This window comes from Berghia stephanieae, chromosome 5 (genome assembly GCF_034508935.2).
Source record: "Berghia stephanieae isolate SIO BIC M18660-M18661 chromosome 5, UCSD_Bste_1.3, whole genome shotgun sequence".
NCBI lineage: Eukaryota > Metazoa > Mollusca > Gastropoda > Nudibranchia > Aeolidiidae > Berghia > Berghia stephanieae.
The window spans coordinates 65,538,699-65,560,053 of NC_088364.1; the positions used below are offsets into that span (position 1 = coordinate 65,538,699).

Genomic DNA, 21,355 nt, shown 5'->3' on the forward strand with positions numbered 1-21,355 from the left:
CTATTTTCTCTCTCTCTCTCTCTCTCTCTCTCTCTCTCTCTCTCTCTCTCTCTCTCTTCTCTCTCTCTATCTATCTATCTATCTATCTCATATTTTGAATTATTTAATCCTTTTTACTGATATTCGACACATTGAAAAAACAATATTTAGAACACTAAATTCACTAGTACTTTTTGGGACTGCATGATTGACTGTCAGCAACATCCATATAAATAAAGTTTTTAAGGGGAGGGGGGGGGGGTGTTGTTTTAATTTTTGATTTAAAAAACATTTTTGGGGACACTACATATAAGAAAAAGTCCAAATGGACAAAAGAGAACAGAGCTCTATATCTTCACATATCTTTTTCTTAAATTCTTTGATCGTATCAACAGAGGTTTAAATCTTAAATTTATATTGAAACCAACCACTTGTTGATCATGTTATCTGTATCATGGTAACAAATGACAAATGCATTTAATAATTGTGATTTATTAGTTTTTAAAAAATTAAGTCCCAAATAGTCTCAATAGCTGATAGGAGAAGTCATAAGTTAAAATTGTAAAAAATGGTACCACCCTCGCATTCCCCCTTTGTGTAAATTGTGTCATTCCTAAAAAGACAGTACTTAATTGACACTTTGCTTCAAAATTAATTGTTTAAAAAGGCTTGATATTCTCCATGCATATGAACGCAGTCGAAACCCTACATTGCACATGAATAATCTTACAGTAACTGACATCTAAGGTGTTTTCTTGTAAATTATTGAAAACAATGCGAATTGAATTGCTCAAAATAAATATAAATAAAGTGATAGACAGGAGGAAACTTTGTCACTGACATAGGAAAAAAAATGGAGGAAATTCAAAGATTTGTTTGAAAATTTGTTATCACATTTAAAGCGAAAACATCATTCATTTATTAATTTTAACCTCAATTTATTGAAAGCACTTGGCAAGACATTCTATTGAACCCAAGAAGGGAGTTAAGTGGAGGGAACGAGTATAGATGAAGATACTTTCAAACATGTTGAAGAGAGAAAGCTTTTATACTAAAAAAAAAACAGACAAAAAAAACAGCTTCCAAAATAAATTAGATCAAGGAAACAATTTTTCGACTTAACTTTGACAAGTGATCTTGTATTATTAATTATCATTCCATCATCGTAAAATTGATAGTTTGCTTTCATGAGAAAAAATTTAACTCCCAGTGCATCAACAAAGTCATTGTCTCAGTAGGAGTCATTGGAAAACTTAAATTTGAATCTGATCACTGCCTACTGTCTGAACTACAGATATTGCTCTCTATACCATTCTAATCAAGTATTCCAAGAATTGTGTCTTTAAAATCAATTTTCTGCCGAGACAGGTAACCTAGATATTTTTTAGTACAGCTGGGTTGACAAGGAAGTGTATGTCCTTTGTCCTTTACTTAATCAAGAAACAATGAGGTAGTAAATAGATGTATCAAGGGTGAATTCCGATACCATATTTGTCCTACAAGTAAAATCAAAACTATGGATTAGAGCCATTGATAGGTTTGATGAGATGAGAGAAATAAAATATGATATCAAAAGTCACAAGTTATCTTAACCCATTTAAACGCAGACTTGTATCTCTTGGAGCAAGGTTAACTTCAACAATCGCATATTTCATGTACCAATTTCTCTTTAAATAAACAAACCGTAATATTGGGTATCATTATGAAGAGAAGAAAATTTGTCATGTTGTTAAACTGGCATTAAGGAGTTTTCACCAAACATCTATTAATGGTACACTTTGCTTATTTGCTTCTTGTCCAAAAATTTGGCGACTATAATCTGTAACCTACATTAGCTTTAAGAACTTATATATATATATATATAAAAATGACTTACCACTTGTTTTATGTTTTATATCTAATGTTAAGAAATCAATAATCTATTATCAAAATCTTAAAGAACATTAAGTCTACCATCTTTCCAACACGTGTTGGAAAGATTTTTGTCCCATAGATAAAGATGTAAATTGAATCTTTCTATCCCCCCACCCTCTTGAATGCTTCAAACATGTGTTCTAATTTGACACTCTCAAAGAAATGATGATTAGTGTTGAAAAAACATTAAAAGCAGTAAATTGTAATCAGAGCCGTGTGAGTATGATTCATTTGTTTATAAATTTGGAATTTTTTACACCAAATATTAGAAGATAATAGAGCAAATGATGACACATGTATTTCACTTTTACAAAGCTAATTCATCAGAGTATCTAAACAAAAGGCCTCGCTTTGTTTCATATAATGATTACATTCCTTAATTATCACCTATTCTATCTGAACTCTAAGACATTGGAGATAACAAAAATAATAACTCGGCTATGACAAGTGTTGTTCTTCGATGATTCCAAAATAAAATATTTCATCACTTAAACTTTTGTATTAACTAATCACTCTCTCATTTGCAAAGAAGATCTAAAAAGAATTAATTTCATACTAAATTGTTTGGTGGTAAAAATATAAAAATAAAAATCGGAGTTTGAAAGATTCCCAACAATAAGAATGATAATAGTAATAACAAGGCCTTACACTCGAGCTTTGATCGATTTTCTTCCAACTTTAGGTTTACATCACAAAACCTATTTAAAATGTTATCGTCTTGGTGAAAAAAAAAGTAAAAGAAGAAAGAATAGGCATTCCGAAAAAGAAAAAAAAAAAGACAAGCATGATTTATTTTTGTGGTTAAAACAGCGAAGAGATCAAAAACATAAAATTAAAAGCATGGGTATTGTTCCCTTGGTTTCATTTGGATACTTATCATATATTATGTAACTTGGCACAAAAAATTGTGGCAATTCCATAACAAGATAACGTATTCGTCCTCCATAGAGGGGCTCAAAGTTGCCGTCACACGGTCATAAATTACCAATTACCTCACAGTCGGCTTTTCGGGCGGGTGGAGGCATACCTCTCACCCTCTCAATCATCTGAAGGTGACCGATGTAGCGAAATCCCTGCGGAGGTGGAAACCACGGATCCATCTGTCCAAAGTTCACCTTGAATCTATTCTCAGAGGAGGATGTATAAGAGTAAGAAGATAAAGCACACGGCAAGGTTACACAAGCAAGAAGGCAAAAATTGTTGTCCATTTTGAAACAAGAGATGGTTCATCAAAGTTAAAATACATTGTTGTATATATATATATATATATACGTCATATGCACATCAAGTATACATTTAGCCAGCTCTACGGCCAAGCCTGGATCAAACGGGTCTTGTGAAAAGTGTCAGCAAGGATGATGTAACCTCAATGCCAGTTCAGAGCCTGGAAATTTAATACATGATTACGTCCACATATGATCATGATAGATAAGTGTCAATTGAAATTAAATGTTCACAACAAAGGAAAAAGGAGCATGCAAAAAATTAGTAGGGGGTCAAACATAAATGTCAACATATATAAATAGAATTAACAGAATTATCTTTATAGCTGTCGTTTCATTATTTTCTCTCCTTCCCTTTATTCATATATTTTACATGGGTATCATAATCTCTGCTTTAGTGTGTGTTGAATTGCAACAGAAAACACAACTTAAGGGGAGTGAAATACCAACAACAACAAAGATATGAAAGAAAGAAAAGAATATTTTCAAATACGTTTTGATTAAATCAAATATGAATCTATTGATGAACGCAAGATATCGTCTGCATAACATTGGTCCTTAGAACACAGCAAAAGTTCTCAGTTATGATACATCCAAATGGATCCACACCTTACAACACCAGAACAGGTAAACAGCTTTAAGAATATAAGAGCAAACTCTTATAACTTTGTAGAGCGCAGCAGCAATCAATCATAAATATCAATTTCAAAAGACACCAATCTTATTTCGGCAACCAAGGAATCACAATCAAACTTAAGGCTAGCAAACACCAATTTAAAAAAAAACAACCCAAAAATAAGTAAAATAAAAATAATTAAAAACTTAAAATTTTCAAAGGCAGAAATCAAAACAAAAGAAAGTCTTTTCTCTTTTGTGCGCCTTGATTTTTAATGACAACACACTAGAAAGTGTTTTTCTTTAAGGTGTCCACTGATTTGGACTAAACAAGAAATTATTCTATATAGCTTTTATAGGCATATTTTGTATTTTAAAATAAGAGTATAGAGATTTAAATAACAAAAATATGTATGGAAAGAATCAAATTTCAAAGAAAATATATCAGTGACAAAATTAAAAGCCAAGCCTTACATATTATACCTTGTTTATAAGACAATATTGTATGCAAATTGCAACTGACAAAAATCAATTGAGCTCAGCCTACAACATGAAAAATGAAACAACGTTTAATTGATTGACCTCTTTTCTAGAATTCAGGTCTTCGAATAATACTGACAACCAGATTTCTTTATCAATCTGTAATTTGTTTTTGTAAGAATTTTCATGTTGTGATGTTTACTGGAAACACAAAAAGAAATCTCCATAATGTGGTTCATTTTATGCAGCTATGTAGTCGCTTTTGGATTGGAAGGTCCTAGGTTTGAGCATCGCTCAGCCCATAGTTGAGTCCTTGGAAAAGGCGCTTTATCACATTCCCTCACTATACTAAGGTGTAAAATGATTAGCCAACTGTTCACAGTGTTGTCTCAGTCGGAATTTTTTTTTTGGTAAAATTGACACCTCTTGTTTTACATGTTGCATATTACTGTTGGTTAGGGATCCTTTGTAAAGCACTTAGAGCATGTTTAGTGGATACTGTGCTATATAAAAGCTCAAGTATTTTGGGGGGTTATGTTTGTTCTGTTTTTTAAATTTTTTTTAAAGCTTAAAAAATTTAAAGAAAATTTAATTGCACTTAAATGCATAGTTTAGCTCATGTGCATCTGTCTCTTTGCTTTTCTTAATACTAAAACTTCCTACTGGAAAAATGATAAATAAATAAATAAAATAAATAGATAAATAAATAATAAATAAATAGTTTTGTTTTTTTATCCATCCAATACAGTTCATTAATGAATAAAGTAATTGTGAATCCACGAGTCCAGTTAGGAAGTGCATGTGACGTGTCCTATCAAAATCCACCAAATTGATAAATGGGTAAAATACTACCATGTCACTGACATTAAAGGCTAAAAAAGAAAAGAGGAGTGTTGCTGTCAGCTACCCCACTCCTGAGAGAATGCACACATTCATTCAGCCATTTTGTTCAAAAGTACAAATAAAGTTCTGGAATCCCCTCACCGATGATGAGAAATTCTCACAGTTATGAAAAATTTACATGTCAATTAGAAAATAGTTCTTTCGCAGAAGGAGACATTCAAATTATTGTAATACAGAGCCATAATGTAAAACCATCCCACATCATACAAATGTTGCGTCTATCTTCACTGTTGAAGCTGCAACAGTTTGGATTAGATTATAATGGATATGGTTACTGACTAAAAGCACCAGGAATATGATATACATAGAAGTATCAATCATATCCGAGAAATTCTCAAAGACAAATGAGTTCATAAATAATGTGCAATACACTGACAGATTGTGGGAAATAATGGTAAAGCCTTGATAATATCCATGCACGTTTTTGTTACGATTCTTTCCTCAAATATTCAATAAGACATAATTGTGGTGGAATTTGAAATGGGAGAAAGTTGTTACAGCAATGAGAAATAATACTGGGAAAGTTTCTAAGGCAACAGAATATGGTCATGATTTCCTAAACATGGTATAATTTTTCAGAATCAAAAATCTTATATTGTGTCCCTGCTATACTTGTGAAATAGCAATTATAAGGTCGGTGGAACATTTTCAAAAAAGATTAGATAAAAATGCAAAAGTAAGAAATTTAGTGTCATTCCAAACCAGATACTCGAGCTGTATTTCACTCAATGGCTCCAATGTTTCAAAAAGTAGAGAACCAAGTCTAACCCCTTATCTGCATTATATTATCATCACTGTGATACTTTGAAGAAAGTCTTGTGATTTTTCTTAAATCATTTTTTTTTTTTAAACAGACTTGAGCCCAGGGTTAAGTTGGCTTTATACGAAATATTTCTCTATTTTTACACTATTCCTTTATAATTCCCGATTTTCCTTGAATGAAATGAATTGGTTCCAAAAATAAATATCATAAAAACAAAATCATCCAACATTATTTTCTCCTGATAGAATTATATTTGTAAAAGTTTCAATCACTCAGCATAACAAGTCCATGCAGTCCTGAAATCCAGCAGCATTAACAATAATGAGGTGATTTCAAACCCATCCCATTCCTTGAAGCAAAAGATAAAAAATCAATTGACTATTCAAAAATAAATGTTTTTAAATGACAAAATAAATCTAAATATGTCAAGAGAATAAATGCTTGTTCACTTTGTATCAATAAAAGAAGAGAGCTCCATGGAACTGCTAAATTAAGATATCATATACAGAACTGCCAACCCATAAATAATGCCAGTAAAGAAGTAAAGGACTTATTTACAAATTGCATTGGGAGGTTTGACTGATTACAATCGATGAAATTTATAGACAGAAAACTATCGGTAGAGTGGCTTCTTTAAATTGTTTTCATTCTTCAGCACTTGATTGTAATGATAATTGTGTGTGGTTTAAAACCATCAATATACAGCAGAAACAGTGATTTGATTACAATGGCAAAGAGTTAAAATCTAGATCTTTTTTTTCTAACCTGAAGCCAAAACCCCCCAAAAAAAGAAATATTAGTCTTTAGTAAGTCTGGTTCATTAAAATAAATAAGACATTAAGAATACCAAATCTTTATATTGAAGTCCAATAGAAAATTGTCATTAAAAACACTCTCAAATTAGTCATATCACATGTGCAGACATCCATCAAATCCAGGGATGCCACCAGGAAAATTTAAAAAAGCCTGAAAACTTGCGCGGACGAGATACAAATCAACGTCAAGGGCTTTGTAGGGATTTGAAAAATATCAAATTTGGAATATTGTTTCAGTACTTATTATTGCAATTGAGAGCAAATCACACACAAAAGAAAGGAGAGTTAACAGTTTTCAAATTGATAAAATAAGGTGCTGAAAACAAAATATAGACAAATTAATATCAATAGCTATCAGGGGTGAGAATGACTGGTCACATAAAAGGAGAAAATTTTTCATTGTGAAGATCATGACCCACCCATGCATAACCTATAAATTTGAACTTCACTCAAATTCATTGAGATGCGATCCAAAATTTGTCTAGCACTAGCAGCAATTTCTGATACGACTCCAGCAATTTCTGATACGATTCGGAGAATTTCAAAAGTTTAAATTGTAATTACATTTGGTGGTTGTAGTAGGGATGATGATGTGGTGGTGGTTGTAGTAGTAGTGGTGGTAGGGATGATGATGTGGTGATTGTAGTAGTAGTAGTAGTATTGGTCTTAGAGATGATGATCTGATGGTGGTTGTAGTAGTAGTGGTTCTAGGGATGATGATGTGGTGGTGGTTGTAGTAGTTGTGGTCTTTTAGAGAAAATTGTGTGGTGGTGGTTGTAATAGTTGTGGTAGGAATGATGATGTGGCGGTAGTTGTAGTAGTACTGGTGGTAGGGATGATGTGGTGTTATTTGTAGTAGTAGCGTTGGTAGGGATGATGATGTGGTGGTGGTTGTAATAGTAGTGGTGGTAGAGATGATGTAGTGGTTTTGGTGAGTGTTTTTTATTCAGTGATAATAATAGCAATTTTTCAAAAAGGAGGATTATGTCTCCGTCTATCGGCCAAACGCAAGCAAAGTGTAAAAATAACAGGAACATAGTTTTGTATTGGTATTATGTAATATATTACTATTACTAGTATAAATCCATTCTTATCATTAAACATAAATTTACTTTTTGTAAACATTTAACGAATTGTCTTTTCCACATGTTAAAGGCCTACAATGTTATTCAAATAAAAGACCAGAAAGTGTTGTTTTGTTTTGATTTTTACTTTATAAAGCAGGCTACAATTTCTTTTATTTTTTACCGAAACCTAATGGTTATTCAGCTTATAAATACAACCCAAGAATCTCACAAATTTAAAGCCATAGTCAAAAGGTAAAAAGAAAGAAGAATAAACTAAGCCAATCACCATTGCTTTATTCTAGGCTAATGTACTATCTCTGTATAACCAGATGATTGAACGGATGGTTGCGAATATATATATATATATATATATATATATATATATATATATATATATATATATATATATATATAGAAGAGAGAGAGAGAGAGAGAGAGAGGAGAGAGAGAGAGAGAGAGAGAGGAGAGAGAGAGAGAGAGAGATTTGTCCCTCTCCTTCCCCTTCAACCATCAACTAGCTAATCAAAGAACACCACTGGTCGTCTGTGTCAATTGTGACATCTGGTGCCATTCAGTCTGGCCCGACGTCATAAAAACGGGACCGTCACTAAATTTCACGAGACTATTGCACAGGTGTCAAAATATGACATAAGACATAATGGTGATTTTGTGGTTTTGAGGGAAATGTTTGACACAGCAAATTCAGCGGAAAATTTCTAAGAAACTCTCAAACTCACTGTTTATTTATCAATTTTTTTTTTTAAAAAGGAGGAATTGTGATGGGGATGGGCGGAGATAAACTACCATTTAGGTGCCCAAATATTCGACCGGCGGTGACAGCCCAAATTATTCACCCGGCGAAAAAGCTCCGGCTCAAATGTCGATCGCGATTTTTTTCTTCTTTAATTTTTTTTTTTTAAAATAGTGACGACGGACAAAACCGGAGGTTCCGGATTAAAACCGGCTGGTGGTAAAAAAACCGGATTTCCGGCTAAAACCGGAAAAGTGGCATCCCTGCAAATCATCAATGATTTTTTTTTTTTGTTTGTTTGTTGCTTTAGGTCTCTTCCAACACAATTGAGGTTATATGAGAGACCGCTGAAACAAAAAAAAAACAAGCAATCTAACAAAAATAGTACAAATGTAAATCAAAATCATAACCTAAATTATAAATAACCAAGAACAAACAGGCAGAAGATTTACAGAAAAAAAAATATCCCCTGTCAAAAATACAATCACAAACCAAAGAAGCAGGATAGGCTAGTAAAGAGAAGAAGAAACGACATCACTATTGGATCGTACACCCATGTGAACATCATAGGTATATGATTCAAGGGTGATGCTCCCATCCAACCACCCGCAAATCATCAATGACAAAATTAAGGTAAAAATTAAAAATCATATCAGGATTTTTTTTTTTAATTCAAGACCCTAAAGAAAACAGGGGAAATCTCCAGGAGAAAAACTATAAATCACAAAATAATTTGAGCTACCCAATCCCAAGCATCATCTTATGATGTATAGTGACTTAAACAACTCAGAGAAGCCTGAATTGTTCTTTTTGCAAATAAAACAGCCTTAATTAAAGCTTAAAGAAATAACAAAGGAAATTGTGAGATTTTACTTCCTTTTCCCCCCCCCCCTTTCTTTTCATTTGGGGCGAAGGAGGGGAGGGGGTGAGGAGAGGTGTTGATTTTCGTAAAACAAAATAACATTCATAGAGCATTGCGCTTCAAATAAAGAAAGTGCGGCCCATGTGTCTGACTCTTCATATACAAATATATCAATAAATTTTTTTATGGAAGCAATATATTTGCTGCATTAACCACATCTGGAGAAATATATATAATATAATACTACATTACCCACATGTCATGATTATGATGTATATGCAATTATACACATTTTTAATCATTATAAATATTTCCAAATCCAATAAAGTCATTTGAAAAAAAAAACAACTCAACTCGCTAGCTTCCAAAGAATTGTTTGTCAACATTTATCCTATATATGGGAGTGGGGAAATTGCAAAGACAAAAGACCAGCCTCAAGTATCAAACAGTTGAAAATTACATTTTTCTTCCACAACTTAAGTTTAAAAAAATATTATTCTTTTTTAATAAGATTAATGACCAACATACACAAGTTAAATGACAGGACAGATAAATAAAAATTTACATTAAAATGATATTGACCATATTGTCTAAAATTAACAATTGAACATTAAACAAAAATATAAATATAATAAATAAGAGGTAATAAAATAAATAACTTATGGAATGAATAAATAACTTTTAAAAATAATACATAAATAAAATTTTATTACATTTTTTTAAAAAATGAACTGGCACATTGTATATATTTTAGCAGTATGACTTATTACTTTTCATGTTGTATATTTTGATTTGGGGAAAAATTCGTATTTTTAAGCAAAGGGTATTAAATATAATTTTACAATGTTGTAGTCACAGCCAATTGACATCGCATATAAACGTGTTGTGAGATTTGACCAAAAAAATAAGGAGGGGGGAGGGAGAATAAAACGCATATTTTGAATCAATTATATTTCAAATGAATGCCTTGTAGTAAAATAGGATGAGCCTACATTTAAAGTTGCACAGTTTCTGACTTCCTCTACATCAAATATTCAACTGAATGGCGGTTAAGTAAGAAAGAAAGGAATATAATGGAAAGAAAATGGCCTTAATGAATACTGCTATAAATCTAAAAAGGTATGTAAAAATGATATCAACAAATTGTCTCCTCCATTTTACCATCATTAACAAAAAGGTTTTGAACAAACCATTTTTGAATGACTTGAAGCTGAAATCTACAATCTTGGGTTTTGAAATTTTCTTCAGTTCACACCAGAGGATGTTGTAAAGCACAGAGTGCTGAATATTCTATTGTTATTAAAAACTTAATTTTTTTCCCCACCAAGTTAAACGTTTACATCAGTGAGAATAAATTGTAAGGTAAACGTTAGAAAAGAAGGATAAAATTTTATTTTTTTTAAAAGAGAGAGAAAGAATAGAAAATGTCAGTCGTTGGATTCCAACTTGTCCCAAATGACAGAAACTTTCTAGAAAAGAATGATGGCATGCGGACATGTATACTAATACTAGTAGTACTAGATGTTAGTATGCTGACTTCATATTCACTGGCAGTGGAGGCTCAAACGTCTTCTTGCTGACTTCTTTTGTGTCCTGTGTGTAGCACAGATCTAAATCCTACTCCAATAAAGGTTCTTTTAGGTTTATTTTTTTTCATCCACCACCACCTACTTCAGATACTGAAAAATTTTGTTTTCTTTTCTGCCTCTATTTATATCACTGCCTGCCTGCCTTCAAAAATCACTATCATTGCCTACCTTCTAAATCGCTAACTGCCTTCTCAATTTCTTAACTTGAGCTATAGTGTAGGTCTTTAAATCTAAAGTTCTTACTGGGTTTAATAATAATCCAGAAGTTGTGTCACATAGATTGTTTTATAAATCTGTTTCATTTTCAACCTAATCAATTTTGGTGAAAATTGAATTTTTCTTTACAATCAGGCAATAAAACCAATTTTTGAAAAACAAACACATAAAAAAAAAACAAATACACACACATAAGTATGAGATAGATTTGAGGTCTATCAAATGAGAAACAAAAAAAAAACAACAACAAAAAACAAACCCAAAAACAGACAAAAATTATTATTATTATTATTAATAATAATAATAATAATAATAAATAAATAATAATAATAATAATAATAATAATAATAATAATAATAATAATAATAATAATAATAATTAATATACAATAATAATAATAATAATAATAATAATAATAATAATAATAATAATAATAATAATAATAATAATAATAATAATAATAATAATAATAATAATAATAATAATAATAATAATACAGAAGTATTGCATTTCAATGTAATTAGGAATAAGAGAGATATACACCGATCAACAAGAAAAAATACAAGTACAAGTCCATAAAAAATTGTATTAAATATTAATCAATATTGGGACAAAAACATACTGCATGGAAAAAAGTTCTAAGTTCAATTTGAAAGAGGCGATCAATATACAATATCATTTACTACAGAATTATAATTATACAAAAAGGTAAGAAAGATTCATATTATAGGGAATCGTGTAATTAATTTGCACTTCAAATAGGGGAAGACCCGTTTTTCAACGAGAGAAAGATGTGGAAATGAAAAACCATTTGTTAACCACGTCTTTTAAATAAGCAACTAGAGCAAGCACATTGCCTCATATGGAATCAAACTAGAAATGGGAAGAGAGTAATTATAACAATAATAATAATAATCTAAATCATAATACTAATAAATTTCCGAGTCGCTGTGTTGCCTGAGGAAAGAAAAAACTTGGTAGGATTGAGCATCATGCTGTTAGAAATAAAATAAACAACTTTCAAATATAATAGCACTATTTCAACACTCAGAATAATGTGCGGTATTCAGTTGTTTTGTTGGGTTTTTCTTTCATTACATTACAGTTATTTGAGTTTAAATTTAACAAAACAATTCATATCATTAAACTTGATTTCATTTTCTCAATTGAAATAGAAAGTGCAGTTTGCAATTGTTAGCAATTTTTCAACTCACTCTCAATGAATCTCAGAAATGTTATCAAGGCACTCATTAATATTCATATGTTGATTATTTATTACCAACATGGTGTCTTTTACTTCCCTGTAGGAAGACAAAATTAATAACTCTTGTTCTGTTCTTTAACTTTAACTCACTCAGCCCTCGCCCTCTCCAGAGATTTCTACCGCTACCACAAAAAAAATCAAATCAAATAAAGAAATACTCAAATCAAGTTGATTTTAATCCTACTCATCTTATATAAAGCTATTATGTATTATTTATGAGATGCTGAAACAGGACAAAAAGTCCATCAGGCAGGGATCAGCAAAATAGTGAGAGAATTCTTTCACTGGAAATTTATAATGTAACGGATACCATTCATAGAGTTAAGTAATGGTGCTGTTAAATCCTAGGCATCAAATAGCAACTTTCCAAAAGATGAAATTTCCAATATATGTAACTATTGTTAGGCCAATCAAAATACAGAGTTGTCAATTTCTTAACAAGAATAGGTCATCATCCTTTGCAACAATAAGTCTATTGAAGTTGTCTATTGAAGAGAACAAGTAGACCGACCTGATAAAATCCGAGCAGTGATTTGGTATGTGGGTCTGTTAGATCTGGCTGAAAGTACTTTGGAATAGACCATCAATCCATAGGGCAATGATTAAGTTTCACACAACTTATAATCAGTCTCATAGGCCTCTAAAATCTTTATAAACATTTTCATTGCAAGTGTTTTTGCTTTTTTTTAGAAATTAGTAAAACAACCTGAAAGTTTCATCCTGACAACTTTATAAAATTAACATTGATTGAAGACTCCAATAAAGTTGGATAAGACTGAAATTATGATTAAGTATCGGTAACTTGATCTATAGACAATATGCACCATCAGCTAATTTGCTCTAAGAAAATGTAAATATCAACAAGGAATATTAAAGTTTTCCTTTAAAATATCAATTTATCAGAAGTGAAATGATGATGAGAAGCAAATAACATCGGCACCTCTATTTTGCCAAAATTGAGTTCTAACTTCTCCAATTCTTTTTTTATTTATGTGTATGTGTGTGTTAGTGTGAGCGAGAGAATTTTTTAAAAGGGGGAGGGGATGTGGGGGAAGAGAGAGAGAGGGAGAGAAGAGAGAGAGTGAGAGAGAGAGAGAGAGAGAGAGAGAGAGAGAGAAAGAAAGAGAGAGACAGAGAGAGAGAGAGAGAGAGAGAGAGAGAGAGAGAGAGAGAGAGAGAGAGAATGAATTTGGGAGGTATGAGAGTTTTTTTTTGTATTTTTTAAGTGTTTAATTTTGTTAAGCTTTTTGTTTGTTTACTTCTTCTATGTCATAATTCCTTTTCATTACCATTTGCCTAATTATTTTCAGAAATTCATTAGTCTATGTCAAAACCCAGTGTAAATTTCCAGAAGTTGATAAATGCAGTTCATCTCATCTATCTTATCTCATTTTATGTATGATACTTGGACAGACAGAAAACATGGGAATGCCTCAAAGGTCGTTTTATAAGATGTCAGCATAGGTACAAAACTAGCTTAACCTTAGGAATCAGATTAATGATTTTGAATTATTTTGACATTTACTGCATTTGACTGGTTTTCAGAAATCAAAGTAATGAAAAGCGCCCATAGTAACTATATCAAACAGTGGCTCCAAAAATTTATCTATATACATGTGTATGCCGTAACCAAATGAAAAATTGCCTTTATGGACATTAAATATTTTATCATCATCATCATTATTATTATTATTATATTATTATTATTATTATTATTATTATTATTATTATTATTATTATATTATTATTATTATTATTATTATTATTATTATTATTATTTTTTATTATTATTATTATTATTATTATTATTATTTATTATTATTATTATTATTATTATTATTATTATTATTATCATTATCATCACCATTAATATCATCATTATCATTATTATATATAAGATTTTTTGGAAGGAGATTATAACCTAATTGATCCATCACATGAAATTATATCGTATTATTGACAAAGCATCAACTATAAATCATATATTTGCATAGAAACGTGTAAAGTGATAGCTAAGATAGATAGCATGATCCCAGCTTAAAGTCTAGAAGACATAGCTGTATCAACAATTATTCTCCTTGGAAGGAGCTATTGTACATGAAAGTAATATACTCAAATTGACTACATCTTAAAGACAGTATTTTTCTTTCAAGTTAAATAAAATAATTCCACTGACTCATGGTCTATCAGATACTATTTCATATCAAATTAAAAAATTATTAAAAACTAAGAATTCTAAGCAAATCAAAGATAGAAAAGAAGAGAGGAAAAAATTGAAAAATTTAATTGAGTATACAATTATTGTATTTTCCAATGATGATCAAAAGCCTCAAAAGGTCACTTTTGATTTATTGCAATTCGAAAGTGCTTGTTATTTTTATTTCTTAATCAAATTCATTAATTGATTGGAAATAAATTTTTTGTAAGTGTATTTTAAGGAAATTGTCATAACTGACATGCATCCTGTACCAGGAATCAAATATGAAGATAATAAAGGTAACCCCCACAGGTACAATACACTCATCAGTTGTGACGAAAATGCTAAACAAAAGCTAAACCAGTGTGCAATAAATGACTATTAAATATTGAGTCAATACCAATTAGACATAAAAACAAGCATTTTGTGAACAAAACTCTCACCTGCAGTTCTTAGAGAGAACATGTGGAAACAGCGCCATCTCTTTGCTGCCAACAGGAAAGCCATGGAGTGGAGCAGCTACCCCATACCATGTACCATTTTTCATGTATGATATTGTGGCAGGGCGGGAGTCCATGTCAAGCATAGCCCCAATCACATCGCCTTCCCCAAATGTAACACCGTAATCACTGAAACGGTTGTTTGTTGAGAATTTTCCTGTCCCACCATATCCAAAGGACCAAGGTTCTTCACCTGTGGAAGATAGATATGAAAATACAGTCTATATTTCAATACCAACCAAAAAATGGGTACTTAATTATAATTGTTTTTGTCATTTGAAAGGACATGGTGGGTGGTCAAAAGATTGTACACTTGAGTTTTGATACGCTTTAAATCACCTGAGAAAAGAGAGGGATAAAAGTAATAGTTCAAGATGTAGATCCAAGGACAACCATGCGTCTAGTCTGAGACTACCTAAAAGTTCCAACCAAGCAAAAGCTTCTGCCGAGAGGGATGGACTTAATGCTTACAAAGAAATAACAATAAAGCATGATGCTGAGGGGAGATCATTTACAAGAAAAAAGAACGAGATCTAATACAAAAATATTCTAAATTTATAATCGACCTCTATCGTCATTCTAGGTCGATTTAGTAGCATTATGTAATTGTAATGTAAGCACAGATGAAAAACTTTCTTTTTTTAAATTTTGCAAGTCATTCAACACATAAAATGAAATATTACATGATATTAAAAGGTCTCCAACTGAATATATATATATATATTTTTTTTTTTCATGAATATAAAGATAAGGTGAATAAAAATCATGATATAACAAGCATATGGTATACAATAGATAATATAATAACATAATACCCGTCTCACAACAAGATTAAATATTGAGCAAATCTCCGAGTAAAACTGATCTGGACTCTAAAGCAAGAATAGCACACAATACTTGTCCTACTCACCAAGCTGAAATGAGGAGCTGTCAATGGACCAGCCAACACGAAGAATGTGTGGATTTGTCTCCTTATGGTCATCACCAAAATCTACAGGCAAGTGCTCGATGATGTGAGCCTCATAAAATACCTACAAAAGAGAGAAAGAATGTGCTATTTCAATGTGAGATACTAAGTTAAGATAAATGAACATCAAAACTAGCCATAAATTAATGATCAACCTGAGAGCTAAATTTTAAAATTTACATTGAAGGTGATTGAACGAAGTCAAGTTGTTGCTGATATTGTGATATCTTTTAATAAAACAAATGGAAATTGTTGTTACAAATTATATTTGTTAAATATTAAAAACTGAGTTCTATTTCGCTGGAAATAATCTTTTACAGTTGAGCAGTCATTATAAATGTATGCACAAATTATACAAATCTTTCAATCAAAATTTGTAAACTGATGGAATCAATGAAAGATGCATAAACTTTGATCAGTAGTTTAAAATGTTTTTGATTTTATTAACATGTGTTTCTCAAGCCCTTTTATTCATATTCAAATATGAATATATATTTCTTTCTCTATGCTATTGAAATAATTTTAGCTCATGAGTCATAGAGACAAAGATCAATCAATTTAATTTTCGCATGATTAACCACATTAATAATTTTCAACTTTTACACTTTGTGGATTTTTATTTTTTTTAAATAATAATAAACATTGCGATAATACTTCCATCAACAGTGGTGTCTATCATAAATATGTCCCATGAAAAAAAACAGATGCAACTCTGAACCGAATCTGTCAGTCCCAGCATTATCTATTTATTTGAATATAATGGGTTCCCTTCTAGTCATCTAGTTTTATTTGATTCGATACAGCAGATTGCTTTCATGATCTTATTCCAAAAATGATGGATTCACAATTCATTCATGGAATGACATTCCTCTGCATTTAAATTTATTCCAACAAATCTAAGGCTTTACCATGCTTAATTCAGTCATTACAGAGGTGGCGCATACGATAAATAGAGATTATGACGATTAGGATTGTTTAGAAGCATTAACTCTGCCCACTTGTCATTATGACTTCCGAAAAGCTCTCGTCTTCATCTACGCCAGAATAGAAAGAGAGGGTGGAGCCTACCATGATATAACACTTTTACAGAACCCTAATTTTTCATAAAAGTAAAAGTTCTGTCCAATGACAGGTGGGTGGATATCGCTTTCCAGAACTGATGTCCTTATATGAGATCCTGAGATTTTTTACCAATCAACGATTGCTCTTTTGATAGCTCGCTTGCTAAACATGTCTCAGCTCCTCCCTTGATTTATGTACAGGCATATATTAGACCATTAAAATATTTAATTCATTTTCCTATTACTATAAAGACATTTTAAATATATGAATTTTGTATTTATTTTGGCGACTACGAACCCCTTTTAATCGTCTATTTCCAACGGGCCGAATGAAAAGATGCTAGACGACGATATAATAGACAGACGAGGGTGATGCTAAAGGTGTTCATTGGAGTCTGAGGCGATGTCCAAAATTTTAACCCCACCCTTCCCATAAGATTCCAAAGACAAATTTTTTGGCGTGTATTTAATAAATATAAATGAGAAATGAGAACTGATATGGATGATAAGTGATTTAATTGGATTCAAGGCCCACTAACCTCTGATCTAATAGCTCCAAGATAGAAGGATGTTGAAAGAATTTAGAATAAATTTTAAATATATGTCTTTAGTGTCCATTTCTCTGCAGCGCAGCGCCACAAAGTGAACTAGAACTAAGTGATTCGCTTAAGGCCCCAGAGTGCAGTTGAAATCAGGGCTGGCGAGTCGGAGTCGGAGTCGGAGTCGGTTTCAAGGCTGGAGTCGGAGTCGGAGTCGGTTTAAAAATAACCGACTCCGCCAGCCCTGGTTGAAATCTGTACTTTTTGCGTACTACTACTACTACTACTACCACCACCACTACTGCTTATTCTTTAACTGCTATTAAAACTGCCACAATCTCTTCTAAAGCTACTACTACTACTACTGCAACTATACTTCTAACTACCACATTACTAACTACTAATTCTCCTAAATCTACCACTAATTTTACATCACCATCATCATCATCAAAAACAACAACGACCACTACTACTACTACCACTTCTACATACTACAACAAGTACTACGAGTCATCGCTAAACGGCGCGCTTGGCTATGTTCATCGCAAGTTGTTGACTGGAACGAACGATAAATGCGACGATAAACTGAGTGGGCATGGCAATGACCACTCGATCCATTGTTCGTTGTCTCTAATCGTCGTCTGCGCAACCTTTGTATTACCAATAAAGCAAATTGCCGATTCAATAAGTAAGAGACCAAGTATTCATATTTCAAATAGTGACAAACAAAAAAAAGAAGTTAGAAAAAAATTACAGAAAAGAATTTTTTTTTTAACAGAGAAATACATTTATGTAGTAATATTTATCAGGTAAAAAGAAAAATCAGGATAGATAAATCATCAAATTCATAAACTGCTTACCTTGCCTCTACAGGCACCATATGTGGCCCTGGCACCAGCCCAGGTAAAGCAAAAGCCAGGTGGATCAACCAAGACGGAACCACCATATCCATCAGGGTCAATGACAAGGTTCAAATCAGAGTTGAAATGGTCCAGAGTAACCTGAGATTCATCCACATCAATTTCTTCTATATCTAATTCAGGATCTGCCTGCCAACGATTGCCACCTCTCCCAAAGCTGTTAGAGAAAAGCAGTGACAATAAAAGAAAATGTACATATATAATGAAACTCCAGCACTATAGCAACAGCCTTGTTGTTAAATGTTAAATGTAAGAGTGTAATTCATTATTGCTTCCCCCTCCATTCTTCCCGCTTCCCACACATTCTTCCATGTTATCCCGTGTGGTATGTGTTTTGTTTTTCTAAGGAGTGAGTGATATTCATTATTTTGCCAACAAAATGGCATGAATCTACGAGACCAGGATAAGCAAACATTGAGATCAAGTAGAAGGAACGAAATTGATGTCACTCAGCTCTTAGTTTTATATATATATATATATATATATATATATATATATATATATATATATATATATAGAGAGAGAGAGAGAGAGAGAGAGAGAGAGAGAGAGAGAGAGAGAGAGAGAGAGAGGAGAAGAAAGAAGAAAGAGAGAGAGAGAGAGAGAGAGAGAGAGAGGAGAGGAGAGAGAGAGAGAGAGAGAGAGAGAGAGAGAGAGAGGAGAGAGAGAGAGAGAGAGAGAGAGAGAGAGAGAGAGAGAGAGAGAGAGAGAGAGAGAGAGTTTCGTGGGGTTTTTTAACCAAACAAATTATTACATATTTACAGGCCTATAAATGGTTGGTGAAATAATTGTCGGAACTTTTTGAACACGCGAAAATAGACACAACAGGACAAAAATATGGACACAACACAGATATGACACGTCAATTGACTAGTCAAATCATGTCACTTTCCCCTACTTATTTATAACAAGGTCCTTATTTTATGGTATCAAAAAGAAAAATCCCAATTATTTGAGGTCCCAGGTCTGAGTTAGTTGTAAAATGAAAGGAAGAGAACAATCCCTACTCTTTTGAATTTGAAGGATGTGTATCTAGACGTCTAGTGCTCGACACGGGGAAACTGCGTATCTTCGCTCCTGTTTGTGTTAAATGTTTATGCTAATTCTTTCGTTTACTTGTTGTTTGTTTGTTTTTAAGGGTTTTATGGCGCTTGCAACACATTAAGGTCATATCAGCGCCAGTAAAAAGGAAGAAAATGGGATAGTAAAAAGTTCTAGAATTACAATAAAGCATCCAAGAAAAGGGAAGACAAAGGGGAATTGGTTCAAATAAACAGGTGTAGATTCCAAAAGCACTCTATCAAAGTACTTAGTTTGAGATCACTAAAAGTCTCATCCAGACACAAGCACAGGCCCCCGCTAAGAGGAACACACTCGAATGTTTTACAAATCATATATAATATAAAGAAAGCATAATACAGTGCATAACAGAGAGAGATGATTTACAAGGAAAAAAATATCATCTCCCAAAACAATAACTATGCATTCGACTGTTTCCCTCCCAGCCAGGACTCCGACCAGGGCCAGGAAAAAACCAAGTAATCTCATTCCAAGATATAGACAGAAAGAATGTTGGAAAACAGATATAAGGGGATAGAAAACACAGTATGTACCTCCCTGCCCGCTATGGGAGGTCAGGATCCCCACCCAGTTCGTTTACTTGGATTAATTCTTATAGAAGAAGAAGAAGAAGAAGAAGAAGAAGAAGAAGAAGAAGAAGAAGAAGAAGAAGAAGAAGAAGAAGAAGAAGAAGAAGAAGAAGAAGAAGAAGAAGAAGAAGAAGAAGAGGTGGTGCGGTGGTGTGAGAGCTTTCGAAGAAGAATATATATTTCGAAGAAAAATAATTATTTCGCATTATTTCCGTCCCACATCGGGACGGAACCAAAGAAATATAGAGACTGAGAAATAAGAACCGGAGATATGCATGTGTGTCGGTAGCAAAATAGAGAGAAACCTTCCAGTCCAGTTCGACACACTTCTGTGTGTGCGTTATGTACTGACTAGGTGTGTGAGTGTGTGAAGACGACTCGCGCAAACTTCGCGACCTCTCTCTCACTGGCTGTGGCACAGTAGCCAGGCAGTGAATACATAAACGTTTAGCAGAGCATGTAGGTGGCATGATAATATTATAGCTAACTAATAGACAGCATGTTTTATCTTTGATGCGACAAATAAGTTTTTTTGTTTTGTTTTTTTTAAGTCGGCATTTGAAACGGAATAAAATCTAATTTTTCGAGGAACGAAATAAAAGTCTTTTATTTTCTTTTTTATTGGTTCCGTTCTTTGGCGTTACGAATTTTATTTTTACTATTATCTTTTATTTTATTTTTTTTTAGCTCTTATAGAGCAAAATCGTACTGTCGGAAATCCGACAATAGACGTAAGATTTACAGGCCTGATATTTAGTATTTTTCAGCATAAGAATTCAACGCCGTTTACGAATCTTAGGTCTCAATTTTGAAACCTTTATATATATAAATATACCTGAATATTTTTCTACCCGTACCTTGGGCTCAGCATAAAGTATCTGTCGCCAACACAATTCATGAGCCAGCGTAAGCAGCCTTGAGGCTTGAAATTTTTGCCTGACACAAAAATTGCCAAAGTAACAAAGTAACTGTAGCAAACTGGTATCGAAATGAAAATGACTCATCTTGTGAGAACCCAACTCGATACTCAGCTCTGAATAACTGTACATGGTTATCCAGAGTCGACTCTGAATAACTTATA

The 21,355-nt window shown here is 32.4% G+C and overlaps 1 protein-coding gene across 1 annotated transcript in view; it reads right to left on the minus strand.

Moving 5' to 3' along the window:
• Nucleotides 1–21,355, minus strand: part of LOC144973416 (uncharacterized) — a 37,084-nt gene that overhangs the window by 14,658 nt on the left and 1,071 nt on the right. The window contains exons 2-5 of the mRNA XM_078915850.1: nt 18,566–18,782; nt 16,049–16,169; nt 15,082–15,331; nt 2,886–3,015 (exon numbers count right to left, since the gene is read on the minus strand). Of these exons, the coding sequence (XP_078771976.1) occupies nt 2,886–3,015; nt 15,082–15,331; nt 16,049–16,169; nt 18,566–18,782 (718 nt within the window). The remainder of the gene's footprint in view (nt 1–2,885; nt 3,016–15,081; nt 15,332–16,048; nt 16,170–18,565; nt 18,783–21,355) is intronic.